Source organism: Prunus persica, chromosome G1 (genome assembly GCF_000346465.2).
Source record: "Prunus persica cultivar Lovell chromosome G1, Prunus_persica_NCBIv2, whole genome shotgun sequence".
Lineage (NCBI taxonomy): Eukaryota > Viridiplantae > Streptophyta > Magnoliopsida > Rosales > Rosaceae > Prunus > Prunus persica.
In genome coordinates, this window is record NC_034009.1 from 33,543,648 (window position 1) to 33,568,092 (window position 24,445).

The 24,445-nt window shown below is 38.6% G+C and overlaps 6 protein-coding genes across 9 annotated transcripts; 4 read left to right on the forward strand and 2 right to left on the reverse strand.

Moving 5' to 3' along the window:
- LOC18791342 lies at positions 1,253-3,962 on the forward strand. The gene is made up of 4 exons (XM_020555954.1): positions 1,253-1,665; positions 1,772-1,930; positions 2,278-2,526; positions 3,398-3,962. The coding sequence occupies exons 1-4, from the start codon at positions 1,519-1,521 to the stop codon at positions 3,674-3,676; spliced, it is 834 nt and encodes a 277-aa protein (XP_020411543.1). The 5' UTR covers positions 1,253-1,518; the 3' UTR covers positions 3,677-3,962.
- Positions 6,672-7,588, forward strand: LOC18788968 (snakin-2). 2 transcript variants are annotated; one of them, XM_020558717.1, is made up of 3 exons: positions 6,672-6,890; positions 6,968-7,013; positions 7,096-7,588. In XM_020558717.1, the coding sequence occupies exons 1-3, from the start codon at positions 6,792-6,794 to the stop codon at positions 7,275-7,277; spliced, it is 327 nt and encodes a 108-aa protein (XP_020414306.1). In that variant the 5' UTR covers positions 6,672-6,791; the 3' UTR covers positions 7,278-7,588. The 2 variants fall into 2 exon arrangements, with proteins under 2 accessions (XP_020414306.1, XP_007225927.1); XM_007225865.2 differs by having other exon boundaries at positions 6,675-6,890; positions 6,971-7,013.
- LOC18792284 (gibberellin-regulated protein 11) lies at positions 8,524-9,567 on the forward strand. Its single transcript, XM_007227067.2, has 3 exons — positions 8,524-8,693; positions 8,776-8,845; positions 8,932-9,567. Exons 1-3 carry the CDS (start codon positions 8,616-8,618, stop codon positions 9,111-9,113), a joined length of 330 nt encoding a protein of 109 aa, XP_007227129.2. The 5' UTR covers positions 8,524-8,615; the 3' UTR covers positions 9,114-9,567.
- LOC18788194 lies at positions 10,064-16,549 on the forward strand. Of its 2 annotated transcripts, XM_020569218.1 has the most exons (13): positions 10,064-11,998; positions 12,254-12,441; positions 12,550-12,607; positions 13,153-13,277; positions 13,370-13,580; positions 13,678-13,972; positions 14,082-14,151; positions 14,229-14,289; positions 14,427-14,502; positions 14,604-14,691; positions 14,838-15,173; positions 15,246-15,458; positions 15,808-16,549. In XM_020569218.1, exons 1-13 carry the CDS (start codon positions 11,926-11,928, stop codon positions 16,270-16,272), a joined length of 2,259 nt encoding a protein of 752 aa, XP_020424807.1. In that variant the 5' UTR covers positions 10,064-11,925; the 3' UTR covers positions 16,273-16,549. The 2 variants fall into 2 exon arrangements, with proteins under 2 accessions (XP_020424807.1, XP_020424809.1); XM_020569220.1 differs by lacking the exons at positions 10,064-11,998; positions 12,550-12,607 and having other exon boundaries at positions 12,356-12,441.
- LOC18791622 (AP-2 complex subunit sigma) lies at positions 17,357-19,629 on the reverse strand. Its single transcript, XM_007225952.2, has 6 exons — positions 19,456-19,629; positions 19,267-19,365; positions 19,114-19,164; positions 18,797-18,970; positions 18,111-18,170; positions 17,357-17,635 (listed from the first exon to the last, which is right to left on the reverse strand). The coding sequence occupies exons 1-6, from the start codon at positions 19,456-19,458 to the stop codon at positions 17,594-17,596; spliced, it is 429 nt and encodes a 142-aa protein (XP_007226014.1). The 5' UTR covers positions 19,459-19,629; the 3' UTR covers positions 17,357-17,593.
- Positions 20,164-23,520, reverse strand: LOC18792370 (hexokinase-2, chloroplastic). Of its 2 annotated transcripts, none has more exons than XM_007222186.2 (9): positions 22,805-23,518; positions 22,405-22,555; positions 22,102-22,284; positions 21,832-21,906; positions 21,594-21,749; positions 21,405-21,500; positions 21,144-21,274; positions 20,969-21,050; positions 20,164-20,821 (listed from the first exon to the last, which is right to left on the reverse strand). In XM_007222186.2, exons 1-9 carry the CDS (start codon positions 23,083-23,085, stop codon positions 20,492-20,494), a joined length of 1,485 nt encoding a protein of 494 aa, XP_007222248.1. In that variant the 5' UTR covers positions 23,086-23,518; the 3' UTR covers positions 20,164-20,491. The 2 variants fall into 2 exon arrangements, with proteins under 2 accessions (XP_007222248.1, XP_007222247.1); XM_007222185.2 differs by having other exon boundaries at positions 20,281-20,821; positions 22,444-22,555; positions 22,805-23,520.

A 24,445-nucleotide genomic window follows, 5' to 3' on the forward strand; every position in this document is an offset into this window, starting at 1 on the left:
CACTTCCCATCTTCCGCGCCTTTCTTTGATGTAGGATTTGTATTTTGTACAAAGATTCACTCTTTTGTAAATTCTTAGCAGTCGCTCTGATGTTTTTCCCTAGACTGAGTTTTGATCTCTTGGAATGTATATATACATATGCTGGCAGTTGGTTGTATATATGTATACTTGTTTGGCAGGTGTGAATGTTTTGGTATTGAGCCAGTTACAAGGAAAACTCTGCCGGGTTTTCGGTAGAAGTCAACCTTGTCGTTTTATCGTGTTTTGTTTGGAAGGGCAAATAGGTCTTTTGTGCCCGACATTTGCCAGGTGTCGGACACGCACAGGGTCTGACTCGGATTCCAAAGCGGAATTTGGATCGGGTCCTGTCATTACAGGAGCAAGATATCAGAGCGTCGAGTTTGTGTTGAATGGTTTGAGCATGGCCATAGCATCGAGCTTGTAAAAGGATATTGATATGTTTTGATGTAGTATTGTGATTAATATCGAGCGTTAGAAAGAAAAACGGACTGGTTTAGTTAGGGGTGGGTGCGGTCCGGATTGGATTGGTTTTATCTCAAAATTACGGTCAAACCAATTACAATATGACCGTTTGGTTCGGTTTAATTTGAATAAAAGTTATAAAGGAAATCGAACCAAACCAAACCAATTTAAGACGGTTTGGGCCTAAGCTTAATTCTCTTTCTTTTTGCATTTTTTCAACATTGTTAGCCCAACTATAACTAACAAATTCACAACTTGCTTCATATATAATTCATTTTCTAGAGTACGAAACCATCCTAAAGCTCAAAATGTAATAAAACTTTATATTTCAGTAACTAATATAACTCAATTCAAATATTCATATATAATTATTAACTAATTAGAGTATTGCACATGTAAAATAAAATATAAATAAAAAAATATACACATAAATGATTATGTTTGGTTTAGGCCGGTTTACAAAAGCTCAAAATCAAACCAAACCAAATCATATACGGTTTGGTTCGATTTTTAAATTATTTAACTTTTTCTTGATTAAAATCAAACCAAATCGATAATTTAATTTGATTCAACCGGTTTCATCGGTTCGACCGAATTGATGCCCACCCCTAGGTTTGGTTTATCATCTTTCAAATTTATTTATTTGTCTCTATTTTTCATCTTTCAATTTTTGTAAGCAAATTTAGAAGCTCAAATAAAAGTTACCATTATTTTTAGGCAAAGAAAAAGGTAAACCCACAATCCTGTTTTTCGTTTTACCTTTTATATATTCTCTCACCTTCTTTTATCTGTCATTTCTCATCTCCATCCTTCTCACCCAGCTAATCGTTAAAGATAAACGTTTTCCTTCATTTATCTTCAAACTACAGATCATAGGTCCTCTCATGTCGTTTCGTGGCCGAGAAGGAAGCCCAGAACGTTGTCTTACTGCTGGGGCACAAATTCATCTCGTCGAGTAAAATTCGGTATGCCTAAATCGTGTCGTTTTGGTTTCTGAAACGCGAGTTTACGCGTCGTTCCTTGAAGGATACTCCAATGACAACGAGGTGGAAAGAGGAAAAGGCCGAAAGTCCCCAAACTCTGAAGTCAAATGCATTCTCATTTCAAAGTCCCAAGCAAAACAAAATGAGCCCTCTCCCAGTTCCGGAGGATGTTGCCCTCCAAATTGCTTCGTTCCTGCAGGTGAGCTGAAGGTGCTTGATCATTTCATATTATTTCCGATCATTATTTCTTCAACCTACGAATATTGATTTTATGTATTTATTCAATTTCAATTTTGGAAACGAAGGTGCCGGACCTTTGTTCGTTGGCCAGTTGTTCCCGGTTATGGAGGGAGCTGTGTGGGTCGGATTGCATATGGGAGTCTCTGGTACGAGACAGATGGCCCTCTCTTGAATTGTCCGATGGGTCTTCTTCTTCCTCTGCAATAAAAAAACCCATGTCCATGGTACTCTCCCTCTGTTTACACTTTTTTTTTTTCCCTTTAGCTTTTGATAACTCAGTTCTTGTTCACCGTTTAGTTTCCTATTTCTAATATGTTCAATTGTTATACCAGAATTTTGTTTAATTTCTCAATCAATCAAACAGATTATTTAATTACTTAAACTTTTGATCTCGTGGTGCCATCCCTAATGATATATCCAATGATTTCGTAGAAGGGAAGACGATAGGTTTTCATTTTTCCATCATGTTTGTTTTTAGTTTTATGAGTATCAACTAACAACATGTTTGCTTAGTGATTGGTTAGTCAATTTATGTTGTTATATTCTTATGTGGAAATTAATAATGGGATAGGGATGGAGGTGCTTTTACATGGAGTTGCACAATGAGAAGGCGGCTCGTGCTACCTCGGTGGTTCAGTTTGTGGAAACATGCTCATCATCTGTATCCCTTGAGGTTGGGGAGTATCAGAAGGCAATGCAAGATTTGCACGCACTGCAATTTGGATATCAGGATGTACAAATGTTTCTTTTCAAACCAGAGCTTACTGTGCTGGTTAACCTACTTGGTTTGCACTACTGCATTAATTGGCTTGGAGTGCCGGTATATACTTTTATCACACTGTCTACTGATCAACTTTCTGTAGGAATCTATGTTTCAAAGTTGTTTATTTTTCTGCGAATTGCATCAATACTCTGTTGTTGGCCATATATTGAGTACTCAGTTATAGCCTTAGAGGAATTGCACCGTCTTCTCTCACTCTTTTAGCCAACAATTTAGACCATCTGTTTGTTCAAACATGGCTAAACTTACAAAATGTGCTATAGCATGTGCTACATTTGCAAAGGGTTATATTGTTGTAATCTGAAGAACAAAGGCTAGTATAATCAAATACCAGTCTGAATGTCATTTAGACTGTAAAGGTTGTTAAGGAAAAAGAAATATGACAGTTAGCGGTTACAAACTCAGCTATCTTAGCTTGTGTGGCTGTGTATAAACTATAAGGGAACCTTTTGAGGTCAGTTCAAAATTACTTCTAATGATACAATTCATTCTGTAATTCTCTCTCTCTCTTTTCCTTTCAACGAGTTTTCTGTGTATTTCCATGTTTGGCTGAACTGCAGTGGCATTGAGTTATTGATTTCCCTTAGCCTAATTATACAATCGCATACCCTGAATGTATTGAGATATTTATTGTTCTTTAGTTTCTCTCAAAGAAAACACAGAGAATTTAATCTTTAAACCTTCCATTGAAGGCCATAGTACAGAGAACATTTGGAAGCTGGAAATTCTGTGTTTGTTTTGTTTTTCATGTATAATAGTGCGGCTATGGTACTGGTGAGGGATGATAATATATATGTATTCCATTGCTGGCATAACGTTTAGGTAGCCGTATGGCAAATAGATAACAATCCCATATCTGCTAATAATTTGATTTTAGATACTTACAGTAGTTAAAATACAAAATTGGCAGGCCAACTGTGTCCTGAAAGCACTCGAGAGTAGGAAGATATCTGAGCGGCAAGTTTGTGTTAAATGGTGGAAGCTTGGGATATGGTCCCACGGCTTCAGAATGCGGGATGAATTACTTTCTCGTCGGTTCACTCTGATAGATGTTGGTTTGGCCAAACAAGAGGAGGTTCTTGCGGTGCTTTATCGAGGTGCCATTCATGAGGTCTTACGAGTTCAGATCTGTGTTGCTGATCCCTCAAGCCCATCTTGGTCGTGCCAAAGCGCACACAGAAGGGGTTAGTGGATCGGGCTGGGAGCAATGACTTGACATTTATATATTTACTACTGTACATGTGTGTATAAGTTAACTTTCTTCGGGTAATCGGTGTGTGTATAATATATTGTAACTTTTACATCGGCAAATCTGTATATTATTCGATGTATATGCTGTGAATGTACAATTTTATGTAGAGTGAACTCTAGATTAAGCTGTGGATGCTTGATGTATATAAACGTTTCTTCTTAGCTTGGCTTGCCAAAAGCTATCTTCATTATTTTGTTTCCGCCTTCTGGATTTTTAATACAAACGACAGTGTAAGGAGTTGGGGGGCATTGGCACTTTCATAATCAAATGACATAACCCATGTTTGCAAGTGGTTTTAATAAGTTATCAGTCGGATTCTAGTTTTTATATTTATTTGTCCTTTGGGGCAACCCAAGCAGGCAGGCAGCAGAAAGCCAAGGGCACTCCGTGTTGTTTGGTGATAGAAGGGGACTCGTGAGATGCTACTTACTTTTGCTCTCAACTTTCTGTCGCATGAAATATTACAAACCACAGGCTGCTCATGTAATTGAAAACTACAGGTGCAGACAGCAACAACATACGGTAGGAGGAGGAGGAGGAGGAGGAGGAGAGGGGGGGGGAAGAGGACTATCACAGAATGACGTGGCATGTCTCTGTCTCTCTTAACTCTTGGGCGTCTACTGTGTACAGCTGCACCGCACTTTGCATGGACTACATCTCACTACTCCTCCTCCTCCTGATTCATACCAAAATTAACCAAACCAATCTCCCAACCCAACCAAATATATGTCCTCACTATTTTCTTGCTTGGCCTTTTCCTTTTTGTTCAAAACCAATACTAAAAAGAGAGTATATTTTGTCGACCAAATAATATCCTCTCTCTCTTTTTAGTATTGGTTTTTAACAAAAAAGCCAAAAAAGGAAAAAACCAAACAAGAAAATATCTTCTCTCTCTGTGTGTCTCTCTCTCTCACGGTCCTTCCTAGTCCCTCCTGGATGCGGGCAGAGGGGGACACGAGTGCCTTACTTATTTTATCTTAAGCGCTGGAACTAAGTCTCTCTAAGCTCCCTTGCAATTATTTAAACCAGTAAGTGAAAAGAAGGATTTAGAGTCGCTTGCGAAATGATTGGATGAAACTATAGACGTCAAACCAAATCAGCTGCTCCATTATTTGCTTTCTTGGTTAAAGACTGTCATAAGTTCACTGATCAAAACCCCAAAAATGAAAGCTTGTCAATCATCGACTAAGTCCAAAACTCATCAATCAAATAATTATATTTGGCGCGTCTTCTTCCCAATTGGTTCTAATTCTAATCTTAAGCCAACGTCGACTAAAATTAGGTCAGTAACAAACACTAGTCGTACATAGGCTCCTAGTGCCAATCCCAATCCCATCAAATTGTCATTCATTTTGGCGTTTGTAAAGTATGAGCAGACTACAGCTGTAGCCTATAGGTTTTGAAAAGTACCCACTCTTACTTACCCTTATTATTAGTTGGCTCTCCTCTCCCGTTTCCCTCTGGTGTGTCTCATCTGATTCATTTCATAGATAGATAAGCTTCTACTTCTACCAAAAATCCCCACCGTCTTTTTCTTTTTTTTTTCTCCAAGTGCACGTGTGGGCAGTAGGGTAAGCTATGCACGTGCGGGGCTTTGGTTTGCTGCTTAGCAAATACAGTGCAATCACACAGTCCTCCTCTTCTAATTAACAAGTTAAGCTTGCTGCAAGGGTTTTGCAGTGCAAGTTAATAACCCTACACTCTGAGGTCATGTGTTTGAATTCTTCTTTCTCGTGATGGCTGACTTGTATCAGATAAAATAATAATAATAATTAATTAAGAAGCTAGCTAGGGGTCCCTAGAGAACCAAACCCACCGGCCGATAATCCACTACTAATTATAACCACTTGTTTAAATATAATCTAGTGGCCCTCCCTCCCCTCGTTTGGTAGTCCCACAGAGTTGGGTAGCATGGGGAAATCCATCCAGGATCCAGCCATATAATACTATTAAGATAGCAAACATACTAGTTTATGACAAAGAAACATGCATTTGACCCTTATAGCATAAATAGCTAATGGAATTGAAGCTTAATTAAGGTTTTTGGTCTTTGATTTTGAAAGATGTGTCTCAGTTTTCTGGCCGACACAAAACAAAAGAAAAAGCCATCTGTTTTTTTTAACTTCCACAATTAATCGCAGCCACTTGATCTGTAAAGCATGCAATGTAGATAGCTAGCTGTCCACTCAAGATTTTTGTTTTTTTCTCGTGTTTGAAATGAGTACTATTCTAATGGATATTCGTTTACTCAAAGACTTGGTTAATTTAGAAATGAAAGTTAGAAATGATTACTTTTGCTTGTCAATGTTCTGATAAGTGTCAAACTACGTAGCAAGTTGTTTTCGAGCAGCTTGAGCAGAGTCAAATTAAACACTAGTCTATAAACCTTCTAATAGACTCACTAGCTATTATTTGGGCTTAGGTCTTGTTGCGTTGATGCTGAGCTCAGTTTGTTGAGTCTCGTTTTTAGGCTGTGTATTTGTGCTCCCTTTCCTTGTGGGTTTCTAATCAACACCAGTTCCAAACAAAACATAAAAATAGCTTCACTCTAGCTACCTAGCTATATGGGTTTATCTAATTATGCTCCTTCGTTTCACACGACGACAAAAGAAAAGAAGAGAAGATGAAAACAAGTGAATGGGGAAGCTAAAGGCTAAAGACTAATAACGCCACTTGGAAAGATAATCCCCACAACAAAAAAAGCAATAGAAAAAAAAAAAGAGATAAAGAAGATAGCTTTACTCATTTCAGACGATTCCTCAAGCTTTACATCTATTTTTGTTACATTGCATGCATTTGTTTATAAATTTTAATAACATATACCACATTCCACGAGAGTGTCCCGTCCTGGCATGCACCTACTCTCCTTTTCTATCACTCTCACAGACCCACGGCCAGCTGGTAAACTATTGGGCTATAAATAGGAGATGCCATGCATCTCATTCTTACGCACAACTTAAGTTAACTTACTAGATAGATATCTGTATTAATCAAGGTTTTCTCAATTAGGTTTGAGAGCAAGCAAGCAATTAAATCTCTTTAATTAGAAGCCATGGCCATCTCAGTCTCAATCTCCTCCAGGATTGTGATTCTTGTTTCAGTACTCGTCGTTTGCCTTGTTGTTTTCAATCCTGTTGACGCTGATGAGACGGTAAGGAAGATTCTTTCATTTTGATACAATTATATATTTATATATGTAGCTAAAGGTGATTTATATACTTGCAATAGCAGGCAAACAAAAATGCAGCGCAGAGTTCTCTCCTTGATAAATTAGGTACATATTAATTACATTATATTTGTCTGTTTTATATTATACTTGTTTGATTGACGGCAATTTTAATATGAATAATATATAGACTGTGGTGGAGCGTGCGCTGCTCGATGTCGTTTGTCTTCAAGGCCTCGGCTGTGCAAGAGGGCATGCGGGACTTGCTGCCAGCGCTGCAGCTGTGTTCCTCCGGGTACTGCCGGGAATCAGGAGGTCTGCCCCTGCTACGCCGCCCTCACCACCCACGGCGGCAAACGCAAGTGTCCTTGAATTCCAACGTCAAACTTCAACCAACCTTCATCTGCCGGTGGTGTTCAGTTCAGAACTCAGATAAATAAATAAAGTTATGTTTTTAATTAAATAAAACAAAGGATGTCACTTGGTTTGTATGATTAAAGCTACACGAAAATGTACTTATTGTAATTTTGTTTATTGCGTGTTTGGTTGGGAGTGTCTTTTTTTCTTCCTCTTTTGTTTTGGCTTCAATGAAAATATTTTGTTTTGGAGTTCAATTCTAATCTATGGGCCACGAAAGAGAGAGAAAAGATGATATCATAATATTTTGACTCTTGTTGATTTTACCTGTCTCTGTCGTTTCTTCTCTTCTTCTTGCCTGAATAAATGGGTCATAGACTCATGGGACATTGACCAAAAAAAAAAGACTCATGGGACACATTCATGACGTCGAAGTTGAAAGTGATTGAGACCCCACCGCCACTTACAGAAAAGCATGGACTTTTGTTTTGCAATTGTCATAGATATTGTTGAGAGGGAGAAGGCCAACATAAACATAGCCCACTTTGTTAAACAGGATGAGGCCTTTCCTAAACTTGTAAGTGACACTGCCAATGCCAAACCCAAATCCAATTCGAATGGATCACAAATTAACGCGACCAAAACGTCTGAGCCGGAGGTAGATGATGCAACGCACATAACTTTCAGGTTCAGTCACTCGTGATACAAATATACAATTAATGCTTGCATTCCAGCCAGATTACCGCTTCAGTTTATCAAGTCTGTCGGTCATGACTCATATGCATGCATGGACATTGGACAGTGTGTTGATAAATTATTTGAGGCCAAAACAAATAGGGTCTAAGCACAGTATTGACTTGCAAATTCGTAATTTGAGGTTTTGAGTTTTTATGGCATTTTGGTACGTAGTGTGTGATAAATTTTCATTCCTTATTATAGTTTAAATTATCGTTTATTTTCAAAAGAAATAACATCAGCAAACCAGCATGGCATACAAGCAAAGTGATTTGGTTCCAGGCTTCAGCCAACCAGGTCCTTGCTAGCTAAATGCTATTTAAATTTTAAGACTAACTATAAAAAAATGTTTGAGACTATTACCAAAAGTAAGTAAATTTCCAAAATTTGTTGAATGTAGTTGTTCCCAGAGTCATATCCTCGTTGGAGCACTTTTGTCATTCTGGTCTGGTGTGTGTCACTCACACTCATGAGGTTTCATAATTAATGACCTCCTCGTGAACTTGGCTATAAATATACCACACCTATTTTTCTCTTTAAACACCACCAACTCTCTCTCATAGCCCCAACCCAACCCAACCCAACCCAACCCAAAGATTACTTACACTCTCCTCCTCCATGGCCAAGAAGATGATGTTGAAGGTTGTAATTCTCGTTTCTCTTCTCATTCTCCGACTCGCTGATTCTCAAGAAACGGTAAACCACTTTAATCCAATTGATTTATTTATGTATCAATTTGAAACTGCGTTTGATGACTAACAGCGTAACGTGTTTTCAGGTGACCACACCTCCTGTTGAAAGCCCTCATCCTCCTCCTGTTGAAAGCCCTCATCCTCCTCCAAAAATAGGTATGAGATTCAGACTAACAAAACTCAACTTAATTTTATATAAAAAAAAGAATTACGATACTAATATTGTATGGTGTTACATACAGAGTGTGATGGAGAATGTAATCGAAGGTGCGAATTATCGTCAAGGCCGAATTTATGCAAGAGGGCATGCGGGACGTGCTGCGAGAGATGCAATTGCGTTCCACCAGGCACTTCTGGTCACTATGAAACCTGCCCTTGTTACGCCAATATGACCACCCACAGGGGCCTACACAAATGCCCTTAATTAAATCTTAAGACACCCACAGGGGCCAGCAAGCAACACACATTTCTTGTTCTTGATATATGTTTATGTTTTGGATCATGGTGATTTATAAAATAATATAAGCTTGATTCTAGTTGGATCAACAAGAAGTAGATTTTATTTTATTTTAGTAAATTTATTTATCTGAGTTATGAAAAGTCCAGTAACAGTATTGGGCTTTCTTAATGCAAGGCCCACGGGCCCATTCCTAGGATAACGAGTTGGGCCGTGTGTTTTCAAGAAGAGATTGTAAGGCCCAATAGTCCAGTTTAGTACTGTATATTGTATTGGAACTGCAAGATCCAACATATTTACCAGTGCAAGTTAATGCGCACACGACATACATGCAAGGCATGACTGAAAACCTGTCAGTCTGTCAACCATGAAATGACACCGTTTCACTCTGTTTTGGTAATTTCACTGGAAATAACAACGAGTCAGTCACGCAACAAACGTGAGTCTCTTCGAACTTCCAGAGAATCAAATTATTATAGGAAGGAAGGAATTAGGATCCCTCCCAATTAATCGCCGAGTTCCTACTCCCCGCTCCCTCCCTCCGTTCCCTTCCGCGTGACTCGAAAAGTAGCTTTTGTCTACAAGAGAACTTGTTGCACTTGCACATCGCAGATTTTAGTGCCACCCAGTCAGAGACTCAGAGAGAGACACAAATTTCGTCCAACAAAAAACTCCCCCAACCTCCACCACGCTCCCTTAGAGGCGTGTATACAACACCCTCCCAACACGCACACATAGCAGCAGCTGCTTGTCTGTCTCTGCCTGTAAACATCGTTTTTCCTCCACAGCCCATTTAGGCATGGATGTATAATGCGTGTACCGGTGAAAGTAACGTAGACAATACGTACTTGTACAGTACTACTGTACATATTGTTGGGCGAGAAATAAATGAGAATTTGTGGGTGTGGGGGAGGGTAGGAATGGGGCGGTACAGAATAAAATCATGATTTACTGCAGGTTTTGAGAAAGAAAGAAAGAGCACAATCTTAATCTTTTCGTACGGAAGGACAAGTTGTCATGTTGCCACGAGGTATTGTAATAACCGTTGGATGTTGAAGAAATCAGAAATCAGAAATCAGATTTCGGTTACTTTTGGATTCGGATTGGATTTGGAGCCCAGAGGTGAAGGAAGAAGGCCCACAAAAGTCTAGTCCAGCGACGGAAAGAGAAAGCCATCGGAGGGCCAGGCGTCGCGGAGGTTTAAGGAGGACATGACAGATCATCGTGACTCGTGAGTGAGTGAGAGCAGCTGGGGTGGGGTTTGTCTGATGTGGATGCCACGCTGGATAAACTTTGTCTCCTTCTGATGCAGCTTCGGATGGCGAGTGATCTAACGGCTGTGAGGAGGACCGCACACTCATATAGAGTGTGTATAAACCGTCGATGGTGCAGTGACGTGAGAAGGGGGGAAAAAAAGAGAGTGCGACCGTGTCCGAGTCTGTGATGCATTGAATTGAAAGTCGATGTTTCGGAGAGCAACCAAAAAGCTTCGGTTTTTCCGTCTTTTGGGAGGAAGAAGAAGCATTTCTGCTTTCTAGTTTCTCCGTTTTGCTTTCTGCTTTCTGGTTTACAGGGAGAGAGTTCTCGTATCTCTGATTAAGCTTTTATTCACTTTTCCAAAATTCAAGCGTCAATTTTTATATGATTTTTATCGAAATTTTAGTTTTTGAAAGATTATGAATGAATGGATGAGTTTGGTTCATAATTAAGCTGGAGAGTGGAGGCCTGGAAGTTTTCTGGAAGTGGAAGAGAGAGAGAGAGAGAGAGAGAGAGAGAGAGAGAGAGAAGGGGAAAGAGATAATTGTTTTGGTGGATAGAAATTATTATGTGGGTTTGGGTGAAGAAGGAATTGGTTTATTATACGTAGAAACGAGCATTAATTGTTTTCCTTTAAATTTCAATGAATGCGATCTACACTTGACATTATTTCACCGGTGCATCACACACACTGGCGAGCCTTTTACGTTTGTGACTTGTGACTGAGACTTTTGTCTACATTTCCCATTTCCCATTTTTCCTTTGCATTTCTTTTCAATTTTCTCTCTCTCTGTCTCTCTGTCTCTCTCTCTGTCTCTCTCTCTCTCAGACTGACAGACACAGACTGAGGGAGGTCGAAGAACCTGATTCTCTGGACACGAGGGACCGAATTACTTTTTATTGCTTTCATTATTTCATCTTTATTTTGCCTTTGATCGCTTTTGCTTTTGTCTTCTTCTTCTTCTTCGTCTTCTCTCTCTGTGAGTTTCTGAATGTCCTCTGTTTTTGCTTATTCGGTCGATCTGCTACCATAGCCCGAGTAGGTAGAGAGCTCGCTCTAAACTGTCACACTCGTCTCAAGAAAAACGGAGAGATATTTGGCACGCAAGCGACTAAATTGATTTTCTCTTTCTTTGGAAAAAAAAAAAACCCAAACCCAACTTTTTCGGTTTTCTTTCCGGCGACCTTTTCGTTTCGCTAAATAACTACACCCCAAAAACCAAAACCAAAAAAAAAAAAAGAAAAAAAAAAGAGAAGAAAACTCTCTCTGTCTTTCTCTCTCTCTCTCTCTCTCTACACGTTGTTCTCGTTCACTTTGTTCAGCACCTTTGCCTCATTCTCTTTCTTTCTCATTCTGTGTGATTGAAGAGAGCTTGCTAGTAGCTCAGATTGCAGAAAGAAGGATCTGTTTGGGTTCAGCTTTTGGAGGCGTTTCTTTCTTGAGCTCCATTCTGAGCCGCCCAACAAGCCCTTCCTCATTTACAAAATTCCAGATGTTAGCAACACCATCGATCATTTACAAATGGACAAGCCTCGAGACGTGAGACGTGGAGCCACTCGCTTCAAACAACCTTCTGGACACAAGCTCTTCTCTTGTAAATCTTAATCTCACGCTTCATCTTTTACATTTTCCAATTTTGTAATCCAGAATATTTCACCGTTTTCCCATTTTTGGAATTTTCTCACCAGAGAAAACAAAAACGCTTATGGTACTTGTCGTTATCTGTGTACTCTTGTTTGGTTTCTGATAAGAGCCTTGCAGTTGCAGTTGCAGATAATGCGTGTCCTCCTTTATAATTATCACCACTATTTCTTTTGAGTAGTTGCTTAATGTGCTTCTGAATTTCAAGGTTTGGCTGGTGTTGGTGCTGGTGCTGGTGGGGACTTTGTGCAGTCGGCAAAATCGAAGAAAGAGCGGCTTAGAAAATTGAGTGCTCTTGGTACAGCGAGTTCGAGCTTCCAAGACTGCGAAATGGGTTGTGATGTGTCTGACAGAGAAGATGAGCTTCCCAGTAAGAGATTTAAGCTTCCCAAAAAGGTTGGTTACTCTTTACCCAATCTTCGACCACACCGGGTCATGTTAATTTATGTATCTTCCCTGTTTCGTTTTTCAACATTTTTTTTTGTTTTTGATATTTGTTTCTAGTTTTTTGATGACTGCAATGGCGTTGATCATGCCTCTGTTCCGCGGAAGTTGCGATCAGGTTTGTGGGTTTTGAATTATGAACGGAAATCTTTGTTTTTAAATTCAATGCTCATGTCTAAATTTTCCATTTTTGGGTTACTGAATTTTTATTTACTTAATTGGAATTGGAATTGGAATTTCCTTTGTTTGGTGGGTCTTCTGGGAAGTTTTCGAGTTTGTTTTACTTTGTTTTAATTCTGGATTAGAAGTGAAGCAAAACTGAAGCTTTCGCTTTTTCTTTCTTTTTCGGGACGCAAGGTTCCGTCAGTTTTTTTCCTGACTTTTAATTCAATTTAATATGATGCTGCCACTTTGAGGATGCATTGATGCCTTTTGATTTTATTTATTATATTGGCTCTGAAGTTTTTTTTTTTTTGGTGGAAGTTGGCTCTGAGGTTTTGCCTCCTACTGTTCTGTAGTTTACTTTTCCAAAAGAGATACTTTAGTAGCTTTCAACGATTCTGACGCAATTGGATTTTGGGGAAATTTTTTTATTTTAAAAATCTTGTTATATTCTATTGTATGAATATCTCGGGCTTTTTGAAATTGTTGTTACACTTGCAGCAATGAAGAAGCGCAATCGTGAATCTGCATCTCCATCTATACCAAATTCAAAGAAGCTGAACCATGCAATGAGTGGCATCGAATCCCCAAAAAGGGACGGTGTAAATAAACCCAAACCATACTTGGTAGTCATCTCTATCTTCTATTTCAACATCTTCTTTAGGTTTGCCTTTTCTGTTCAGAACTTTGATACATATACTTGAAATTACTTATGAAGAAACAAGGAGGCTCAGATAGATCCCTGAGAGAAACTGTTTCTGGGGATATCACAAAAGATGAGGAAGAAGTTGTGGAGACATTGTATGCTTTGGCCGGACTGTTCCCTAACAATGATGCAAATGATAACAGTAAATTAGACACTGAATCTTTAGATGCAAATCCTTCAGCTTTGCCAGAGTCCAAAGAGACTCCGACCCCTGCATTTGAAGGTGATCCATTATTCTCTGCTCGCAAATCTTCTTTTTCAAAAGTCTGCCATTGTGGTAGGCAGACTGTTAATTTATGTGCTGGTATTGGATTCTGCAGTTGGAAATGATAAGTCGGGTTCAATTTGCCCCTTGAAAGCTACCGAGGCCTCCAGTCCATCTAGTGTAGAAAGATTAGCTAAAGAAACTGATCAAGTTGATTCTTTGAACAAATCCAGTACTCAAAGTGAACCTGAATTACCAAACAGTAGGAAATTCTGTATAACCTCAGATGATTCAGTCCCTCATGATCTAAACATTTCGTCAGTCTCAGCGATAGTTGAAGAGTGCAATGAAAAGCCTACTGCCAATGTTGTCAACTTTTCTGTTCCATCTGATCTAAGCCTTGATAGTCGGTGGGTAATTCTTCAACTTAATTCCAGCTTCTGTATTATTATTTTCTATTTCAGTGTGTTGTGTGCGTCTGTTTCTTTTTTAACCATTATCATTTTTTTAATCTTCCAGCAAGTTAAAGCAGCCTGTGCAAAAGGAGTCCTCAATTTTTGGGAACAAACCAGAAACTGCACTGGAGCTGGTATGCATTAACTCAGTCTTAAGTCAAATATCTATTTTGTGAGCTAGCTTTTATTTTAAGATTTGGTTACTCTTCAGGGCAAAACCATGGGGAGTCAAGTTGAAGTGCATAATATGGTCCAGGAGTCCAAGAAAAATGGTATAATTCATGCTTGTTCAGAAGACTTCTTCAATATTGGTTGGAACTTCACTTTCGTTGTGAAACGCTGTGTTCTCATATAACATTGCATGTCAATTTCTTGAAGATGACATGATCTTTGGTTCTTTGATTGAAAGGTCCAGTATTGTGGCCTGGCTTGTCTTCAAATGTCTCCCATGGTGCTAGGAATGATAGTCCATCATCATCGTCGCAGTAATTATCTTATTTTCTTATAATTTTAGACTTTTCTAGATAAGCTTTTGGATATTCCTCTGTATTTTTCCCATTCCTCACTGTTTGTAGCTATTCTATAGGTCCCCTGCTGCTAAAATTCCCGCCTGGCTGGATGCCGCCTTGTCTACTTCCAGAGCCTCAGTTCAAAATGTTTCTTCTTTTGGAAAGGTGAAGAGGACTATTAATTTGCTAACGGTGTCATTCTATGATAATCAGCATTTTTAACATCTCGATATGTGCTGCCATTTTCTTCACAAATGTCTATACCATGTGAATCTTCTGATTGAGGGTATGGTGGACTATCAACTTTACAGGTTACTAATGTTCTAAATGGTAGAAGGATGTGGAAGAAGTGCGCAGCTCATGTCTACATAAGTCATTTGATTCAGGCTTTACAAAACTCCGAGAGCGAAGATAAGTTACAGCCTAATGAAATGAGACTACATGAAGGATCCAAACAAGTGGCTCTTCTTGGAGCTAATATTTATACTAAAGTTAAAAATGGGATTGTTTCGGCTAGTAGCATAGATATTTCTAGTGCTGAAAAAAGGCCAAATGAAGCTAAGAATGGTATTCTTGAGCAGAAGAAGCTCTATCAAGACCAGCCAGAGTGTGCTATGGGATCTCGGGCATACCCTTCACCAAAGCAGGTAAAGCTTAATATTGTGTTTGCTATTGGTTTATCGCTGAAAATTTTCTAACTGGTTTCTCGTTTTTTGCAGAGTTTTGATTTCCTGTCATTGTCAGCTGGAGGTGGTGGTTTGGAAACTAATGATAGCTTTAGTAGAGCTAGAAATGGAATGGAGCCATCATCACAATCCCAAGTTCCTTATATCCATTCTCTCATGCAGCATCACACGCTCATTCCTCTATCTTTGCCCCAGTCTCACTTCAGCCCTTCTTCCTGCCCTAACAATCCTTCAGCGGCCCAGCAGGTTTTTCAGTTCTCCTTCAATTGTTCTTTTTTATATTTTATATATATATATATACATTCAATTATGCTGTGAAGCTTTGGTCCTTTTGATATAACCAGGATTCAATCCAGTACATCCAACAGATCCAATACATCCAACGGTTGGTTGGGAGTGCCATTTCTGAATTGATAGAGAGCTAGGAAAGTTATTATGGGTGATTTACCAATAATATTGCAAGCTTCCTTATGTGGCTTTGGCATTCCTGACCACCTTAAACTCTAACAAAGGAGCTTTTATTATTATAATAATAATGTTGGTCGTAAACATTGAATGCTAAGTACTAAAATTATGAAATAACACTAAATTGTAGGCCCAGCTGCAGCTACCTCCATATCATGTTAACCCATTTTGTGGTCCTCAAGCAAGTCCCACAGCTTTGACAAAGCAGCAACCTCAACAGCAACATTTACAGCTTCAACAGCAGCAGCAAAGGCTTTGGGCAGCTCACTTGGTGGCCCAGTACAGGCCAGTGGGAACTACGGCACCTGCAGTTCACTTTCCAAGCTGGCAAAATGGAAGGCAGGAGACTATGCTGATTCCATGCGGCCAAGCTGTTATGTCTCCTTCCCCCTCAACGCTTGACCTAGTTGGTCCTAAGTATGCACCACTGTCTCAACAACAGCAGCAGCAGCTAATGGCTGCTACTTCATCTTTTCCTCCTGGTAGGGTAAAACGACAAGACCACCATCTACCTTCTGTGTATGAGGAGTCTGGAGGTGGATTCCGTGCTGGAAGTGCACTGCCACTGCAGTTACTCTGCAGCGAGCGCCTTTAATAAGTTCTATTGGAAAGTAGCTGGTTCATACATTATTTCATTCTTTCTTCTGCTCAGAAATGGGACTTGCTGCTTCACTTTGTCGTCGTGACTCAATAAGAGATGAACATGGTTTAAGGTATAACTGCCATAACTTGATCAGTTGGGGCATTCAATTTGTATGAAAAATGCCCTGGAGTATTGGGCCGCAGAGGTTTTGTAGTAATTTTTTCAGACATATTTCAAGTGCATTGTTCATCTTTTACAAAGAAGATAATAGAAATGTTAATTTTCAACTCTCTCTGTTTTACAAGTACTCATTCTGTATATAGGAGGAAAGCAAAAGGAAAAGAAGAAAAAAGGGTAAAGAATTAGATCCAACATTATTCCATTATTCAATCAAAACTCTCAAACTCTTTAAGTAGGGGTTTTCCATTTTATTCAATGAAAAAGTGAGTAAACGCTGTGCCCTTTCAAGGTTCGCAGATGAAAACAGAATAAAAAATGAAAATGAGACGCTTTTCCATTTTCTCTTTTTGGTTTCTGATTGAAGCCTTTTATCTTCTTTTTCAATTTGTCTTCTGGTGTACACTGGGATGGATCTAACACAGCACTTATCCTAATGCTAAGTTGCCTACCATTCTTCTCATCGGCAACTGAAGAAAAAAAGAATGTGGTATATATAGTTTTCTACTTTTTTAATAAGTGGGAGTGTGAACTAAGCTTGCGTCTAAAAAATGGCTTGGACTTTTGGACCATAGTCGGCAGAGATGTACCGAATCGAAACAAAGCCAACAATCAATTATCAATTGAAAGATTTGGTGGTACCGATTGAAAGATTTGGTGGTACGCCCAAATTCGGTACAGTTTGGTATTTGGCTACATCTGACTGAATACTGAAGATTTTGGTATTTTTGGTGCTATTTGGTCTCTTACAAGGATTTTCCATAATGGCCCACTTGCTCTGAGGTCAAGTTATCCAAAGCAAACTTTGTTTTAATCCTCTTTCCATATTGGGCGGCAACCGAGTATAAGATCCTTGCACTGTACAATCTTCTCCAGTCCTGCTTAGTTTTTTTAAATGACATCATGATATTACTCAACCTGAACAGAACAGACAACTTTGTTCATGTGCACGCCTTTCATTATATGAATGTGTATTTCAAACACAAATGGCAAAATGAGGAAAAGCCGGGGGTACAAAATCTTCTAGTTCAATTAACTTTTATTACACGAGATGAATTCACACAAGGAATATGGTAGGCTACAAGAATTGACTGAAACAATCAGCAGAAACACAGAACCATATTGCATCCTTGAAACTTGTCCCGCAGACGAAATCTCACTCCAGTTTTTCTAGTTCTCCCATTCTTTCTATTATCGCCTGCAAGCACAACACACAAAAAAGGTCATGAAACTAGATTTCCTCACACCAAATGCAGACCATAAAAGAAATCAATGATTACATAACATAGGACCAAACACTACAAGCACCAAAGCAAGCTAGTGACTGTGAAATGAAAAGAGTGAAGATTTGGTTTCCCAGAGTCAAATGGGGAAAGAACAAGAAGAATAGACAAGGTTACCCATAGTCCATCCATATGCTACAACTTCGCCATTTATATGTGACACCATGAAAAGGCACATAGACTTTGTTTCATACAATCCAGATACATGATTAAAGATAAATCAGAAATAAGATAAAAAGTAGGACAAATTCACTTTAGGGAAAGGTCACCCAGGCAAAAATGGAAAACATAAAACCAAGGACTCTCTTGCCTGTCCCATCCAAAACAACAAAGACACGTAAAAAGCAGCAACAACAGAGGAAAAGCTACAATGGAAACCATAGTTCTCACCTTCTTGCTTGTTTCTTGGAGCTCTCCAGCAAGAATGAATTCATCAAGTATCAGATAGACCTTCCATAAATGGAAATGAAAATAAGTAATCAGTAAGATAACAAACAAAAAATATATTACAACGATCATAAACAAAACACACCGCCCCGCCCCGCCCACCCACCCCGCCCCCCAACACACATACAAAGGGAGTGGATAAGAAATTTGTTGTAAATAAAGATACACATTTATATACGCTTTTCATTTTTCTTTTTGGAGAGGCTGATCTGAAGTACTGGCATGTACCAGGCAGAATGACTTTGTTAAAGCCTAACATTAACTGACAACAAGAAATTCTAAGTATGGTATAATGTACAAGGAGAACACAGAAGAATGCTAGCATGCATTCAAAGAAATTAGATTAACATTCAAAAACCACTCTCTATCTTTTTGGTTTAGATTGGACAAAATCAACGGCTTTCAATACCACACGTCTGCTTCATTCTGCCATACAAATAGACTCTCTTCTTCCACTCTTTTCACTACATGATCCCAATAAATGGCCACCACTATCGAAGGTAAGTTCAGCAAATGATTTAGTGTGGGTTGAATGCTACCCTAACCCAGTAACTAAACATGAACGCAATAATCATATAAGAGGAGTTCGGGTAGTACATTAAAGAAAAGTGAGAAATAAGCAAACGGACCTTGTGAAAGTTAAAGACCAAATCAAGCTCGCAAACGTTGCTGAAAAAATGATCCAAAATCTCCACGAATAGATGAATGCATTCTAAATATGCCAATTCATTATCTGTTATATCAACACACAGTGAGAAAAACAACCCCGCATATCTCCTGTAGATCACCTTGTGCGTACGGAACTGGAAGCAATGTTACAATAATCAGCTCACAATCAAATATTACCTATAAAAAACCAATACAACTTACAAGTTCTGTAAATTCAAGATTTTGGAGGAATAAAACCTGTAAACAAATAAATATTCAAAGCAAAAGAAAATATAACCTCAACGAAATTTGTGAACTTGGGATCTCTGTTGACCACCAAACGATGAACCTGCAGAACCATCGAATTCAAAAACCCTTGAATACTTTACGCGCAAAATAAAATAATAAAAAATTACAAGGAAAATAAAAAGTAGAATTATGTGGATCAGACCTCATATTCGACCTTGTGCTTCTCAGAATCCTCGAGAGGAACGTAGTACTTAGCTAAACGGGTCTTTCCCTGCCGGTTCTGTAACAATATGAATCGGATCTGCCAAATGGAAGATTTAAGATCATGCTCAGATATTGAAATAATCAAATACTAATCAACCAAAATGAAAACTGATAATTATGTGAGTACCATTGTTGAAGCAAAATTCAAAGTGAAACTAACAACAGCAGAAACCCAAAACTTCGGCACGAAAACTGAAATTTTTTTTTTTTGGGGGGTTTTACTTTGCGATGTCGTTTCGCAGTTCCAGTGGGTCGCGGCGCGGGTAAAAGCCCAAGAGAAAGGCGAGAGAGGGAGAGCCAGCTAGTTTTACTAGCGTGTTATTAATGATGTAGACAAAAACGGTGTGCTTGGTGAAGGAGACTTGTCTCCGTTGACGGATTGGTCAACGGAAATATCTAACGGCTAATTTGAACTCTTCACACATGGATACGACAACAGTTGCACGCGTTTAGCAATTTTGCCACATATGCAAATTTTCAGTTTTGGGCCATATCATTTCAATTTCATAATTTTAGTCATGTAGCTTAGTTTGGGTTGCAATTATCTTCTCTAATTTTTTATTTTTTTTAATAATGTGATATAAACAGTTTTATTAAATTGACAACATATTTTTAGCTTTTTTCGTTGCTAAATTAGGAGATGAAATATAAGCATAAATTGACATTCAATCAAAGATGGCTGGACTGAGTTTCCAGAATGTTGGAAACTTCTTGTTCCTGTCATGTTCATTTGAACAGCGTTTGGAAATTATGCTTCAACCAGCAAGACAGACAGCAGACGGTTCAAAACTATTGAGCTTGTGGATGGTACCAAATTAAGCATTTTAAACTAAAGTTTAGTGACTAGTAATATTTACTTATGAGCCACAAAGTACTTCATAATATTTCGTACAGATGAACTGAATGACAAAAATTGCACCATATAGATGGATGGTGCATTATGAACTCAAAGTTGTACAATCTACTTCTGAATTACAATTCTGAATCGAATCCAAAATTCATCACTGTCTTGTTCACTCACTTTCTTATTCGCCAAAACAATGCCAAGTTCAACCAAATTGCAAATTAATTACAACCCTTTTTAATCAGGGGCAAATTACATGGTACTACTATATTACCTTGTTGGCAGCAAGAGTGCTGTCCTGCCCTACGAACCATTCTCATTATGCATACTGGGAATTTGCAGCAGCCAAGAGAGCAGCCCCTATGCCAGACCCATCTTTTGAATGTTCTATGACCACATTCTTTGAAATCTCTGTCCCAAGAAGCTCTGTCACTGCCTCTTGCAAATATCTTCTGTATTGAGGATAGTTTTCATACAACCCTCCATCCATTGCCACCACTGTCCTCTTGCCAAAGATGAGACCTTTTGAATCCTCCTCCATCTTTTGAAGTATCCCTACTATTCCTGCACCAGCTAAGCGCCCACCTCGCTTCACGACGGTGTCACATACATCCACCACAATCTTTCTTGCACTTAGATTTGACTCAACCTGATGCCAGCATTGGGGAAATGAGAAAATATTGATTAGGAAAAGACATTGAAAACTGAAACTAGCTTTAAATTGTACACAATACTTGCTTAGGCATGCATCAAGATGGTATGTATGAACAATTTAGAACAAACATCGGAAGTTTACCCCTGCTACATTGTATAGGATTGATCCAACATCTTGAAGGTCATCAGATATATCTTGCTGCATAGCACATATATCTGGGGTCCTATAAAAATCAATTCCAAACACACTTCAGCATAATTCTAATTCTGAACTCCTAGTGTTACCAGACTCAGCAAACAATGGAAGTTTATCTAACCTGAGTGCAAAAGGTGTTGATAGTTTTTCTGGGACAGATTCACCAAACAAAGCATCTGCTTCAGCCATCTTCACTAACACTCTTCGTACAATTTCACCCAGATACATTCCAGAAATTGTTTTCTCAAAGATCTGCATATGTAATATGAGGGACAAGTAATAACTATGTAGTCTTTTGTTAGTTGTTACCAGCATGCTAAAGAAAAGTGCTAAATCTGAGTTACTAAAATATATATATATATATATATTATATAAAGTTTACCTGCTCACCAGGATTGATACTAGCAGCATCCATTTCTCTATCAAATTCAGTCAAAGGAAGACCATCTGAGAATGCTCCCCACTCAGTGTTAATAATCTGAGCCAAAGGTAATTTTGGGCAAATTGAGAAATAAAATTAAGCTATGTCCATAAAGGAGAGAGAAATGAGTTTGGGCCCTCTCTCACACACCGTTCTGCCAGAAGAAGAAACCTGACCCTGTAGTTTCGGGATAGCATCTGCCCGTTCAACATAGCAAGCATTGGTTCCAGTACCCAATATAACAGCAACCATGACATCATCATCCCAATATCTTGCTCCAGCTAATGTTCCAACCGCATCATTAATCTAGTACGCATGGATTTATGTCAGATTGGTAGCTAATTCATTAAACCTTTTGAAAAAGGATGCTAGCATCAGATGAGCATACCAGGGCAGACACCCGCATATCAAGTCCCCGCCTTTCCATAGCCTCATTCAAACAAGCAACCACATCTTTCCCTGCCTGTAAAAGTTTGAATATCTTAATATGATTATGTCTGCCAAGTTGGCAAGTTGTTACGAGTGTTAAGAAGCTATGATCAGAAAATGACAGAGGAAAAAATTTAAAGCCATTAACATAAACCCAAAAAGCAGAAACCAATCCAATGAAGAGCTCTAGAAAAATGAAAACAGAAATGCAGAAAAGGAAAGTACGAACCGTTCCAGAAACAGAAAAACCCTTTGTCCACTTAATTAGTATGCCAGAGTCAATGGAGGTCTGCTTCACAGGAAATGAAAATGTGAATCCAATCTCCCTTTTTGTACCGGTTGGAAGGTGGAATTTATTACCCTCTTTTTGTGCAAATTTTGCCAGCCCAGAAGCAATGAAATCAAACAGTTGCTGCAGTGTGACCAACCAAAACTGGTTTTAACTCATGTATGCATTATCCTGAATATAAAATGTGACAAACTAACATTTAATATTGTTGTAGCAAATTAGTTAGTGATAAAACAAGCAGACCTCTGAGGTGCCAAACATAAGCTCTTTAGGAATCGAAACCTGGTCGAATTCGGTGGCAATCACACGCTCTTGTTTGCCGCCTAGTTGTACCCTCAGCACCCTGAAGTTTGTGCCTCCAAGATCCAGTGCATAAAACAACCCCTCCTCATTCCTTCCAATTCCAAAACATATTGAAATTACATCAAACACTAAACTCATGATCATTGAGAGACAGAACAAAATACTCTGTTTCCTTGCATAGCAAAGTAAACACCTTTCACAACTCACAATCATGACATCAAAACAAAACTAGTAGAAAATGGAATGTACTAGCCATTAATTTTAGAAAAGAAATTATAAAAAAAACAAGCAAACAGTCAAGGTATAATTTTGACGGCGTCGTATGAAGTGTGAATAGTACCCGCTTGGGAGGCTGTCAACATAGCTGAGTATCATCTTGAGGTCACTCCCACCATCCACGGCAAGCCCGGCTCGCATGTCGGCGGCCATGGCGTCTGCCACGTGGCGCAGGAGGGGCAAAGGAGTGGCAGAGTCGTTGTGTAGCTTGGTCAACAGCGGAGTGACAGAAACGGCAGCAGATCGGACGGCCATCCTAAAGCGAGGCATGGACATGGCCGTACTAGGTGATCGGCGCCTGAGGTAGAAAGGTCCAACGGCTGGGGGCGTGGCAGCAACTGACATGTTGTATTAAGGCAAGATCTATGAAAAAGAAAGAAGAGGGAAAATAGTGAACAAGGCGCAGAGAGGGAGCATAGTGGTACTATTGTTGGTCTTTATTTCTGTCGATTGGCAACCAACTGGCAAGGTTCCCAACTGTGATTTGTTTAGGTTGTGTAATTTTATTAATATTTTATAATAAAAAGTCGAAAATGCTCAGAAAGAAAGCAAGACGACGTGGTTTTGGGTAGCTGACATGAAAGACAATTAACAAGCTAACAGGAATTAAACTGTTCGTTACCTTCCCGTTGTTTTGTTATTTTTGCTATTTTATTGTTTTTTGATTGGGTACAAAGCTGAGGGTTTGGACAAAGGTTGGGATTGGGCGGACAATACGATGGGGGTTTGTAGATGGGACACAACCGCGAAGATTTGTGCTTTTGGTGGTGTTGTAGCTCGAACTATGTTGTTGTTTTTCCAGTCGTTTTAAAGTATATCCATAATTGTTGTTTTTCCAGTCGTTTTAAAGTATATCCATAATAGTTTCCAAATAAAAACAAGTAAAAATATTCATATGCTTGGAGCGCCAGCAGCAGCAGCAGCAATCTTTGTAAAATACGATGATAAATTAAGCTGGCTTCAGGGCTGGGCTAGGTTATTAAGATGTTTTGTTGTTGTTAATGTGATAATGATTGATGAAGATGGATACTTCTTATCCTTAATCCTTTTTAATGATTTTGGTTTCGAAATTCTGAGACTTCCATCAACTTTTTAAGTCGTGGCCATCCTACCCTACCATAGTTGGATTGGCATTTTCTGTATTGATTACTTTGGGAACTTGATAGAAACGGTATGCCATACATACCATTGCTCTTTCTGTACCACAAGCCCCTTGGAACATACTCACGTATGTGCTAATTGATTTTTTTTTTCTGAATTAAGAAAAAATAATATGGATAGTTATGTTTAATAAAAGTATGACCTATTATTTGATTTTATTTTTAATTTTACTTTTTTTAATATGAAAAAAAATGTGAATTTACCATATTATCATCATTTAATTAATAATTTCAATTCTTAATATTTGAGTTAACCAATAACATTTTTTAGTATTTTTAATGTTTCACTATTCTCTGTCTTTTACTTTATATATACTAGCCTCTCTGCACGCGCTTCCGCGCTTGCGAGAGGTTTTTTAAAAAAAATAAGTAAATTTATTTTAGAATTAAAAAAGATAATGGGTAGTTGTGTTCTATAAAAATAGGATCCATTATCTGCTTTTTCTTTTTCTTTTAATTTTTTTAATACGAAAAATTGTGAATTTACCATATTATCCTCATTTAATTAATAATTTCAATTCTTAATGTTTGCATTAATCAAGGGC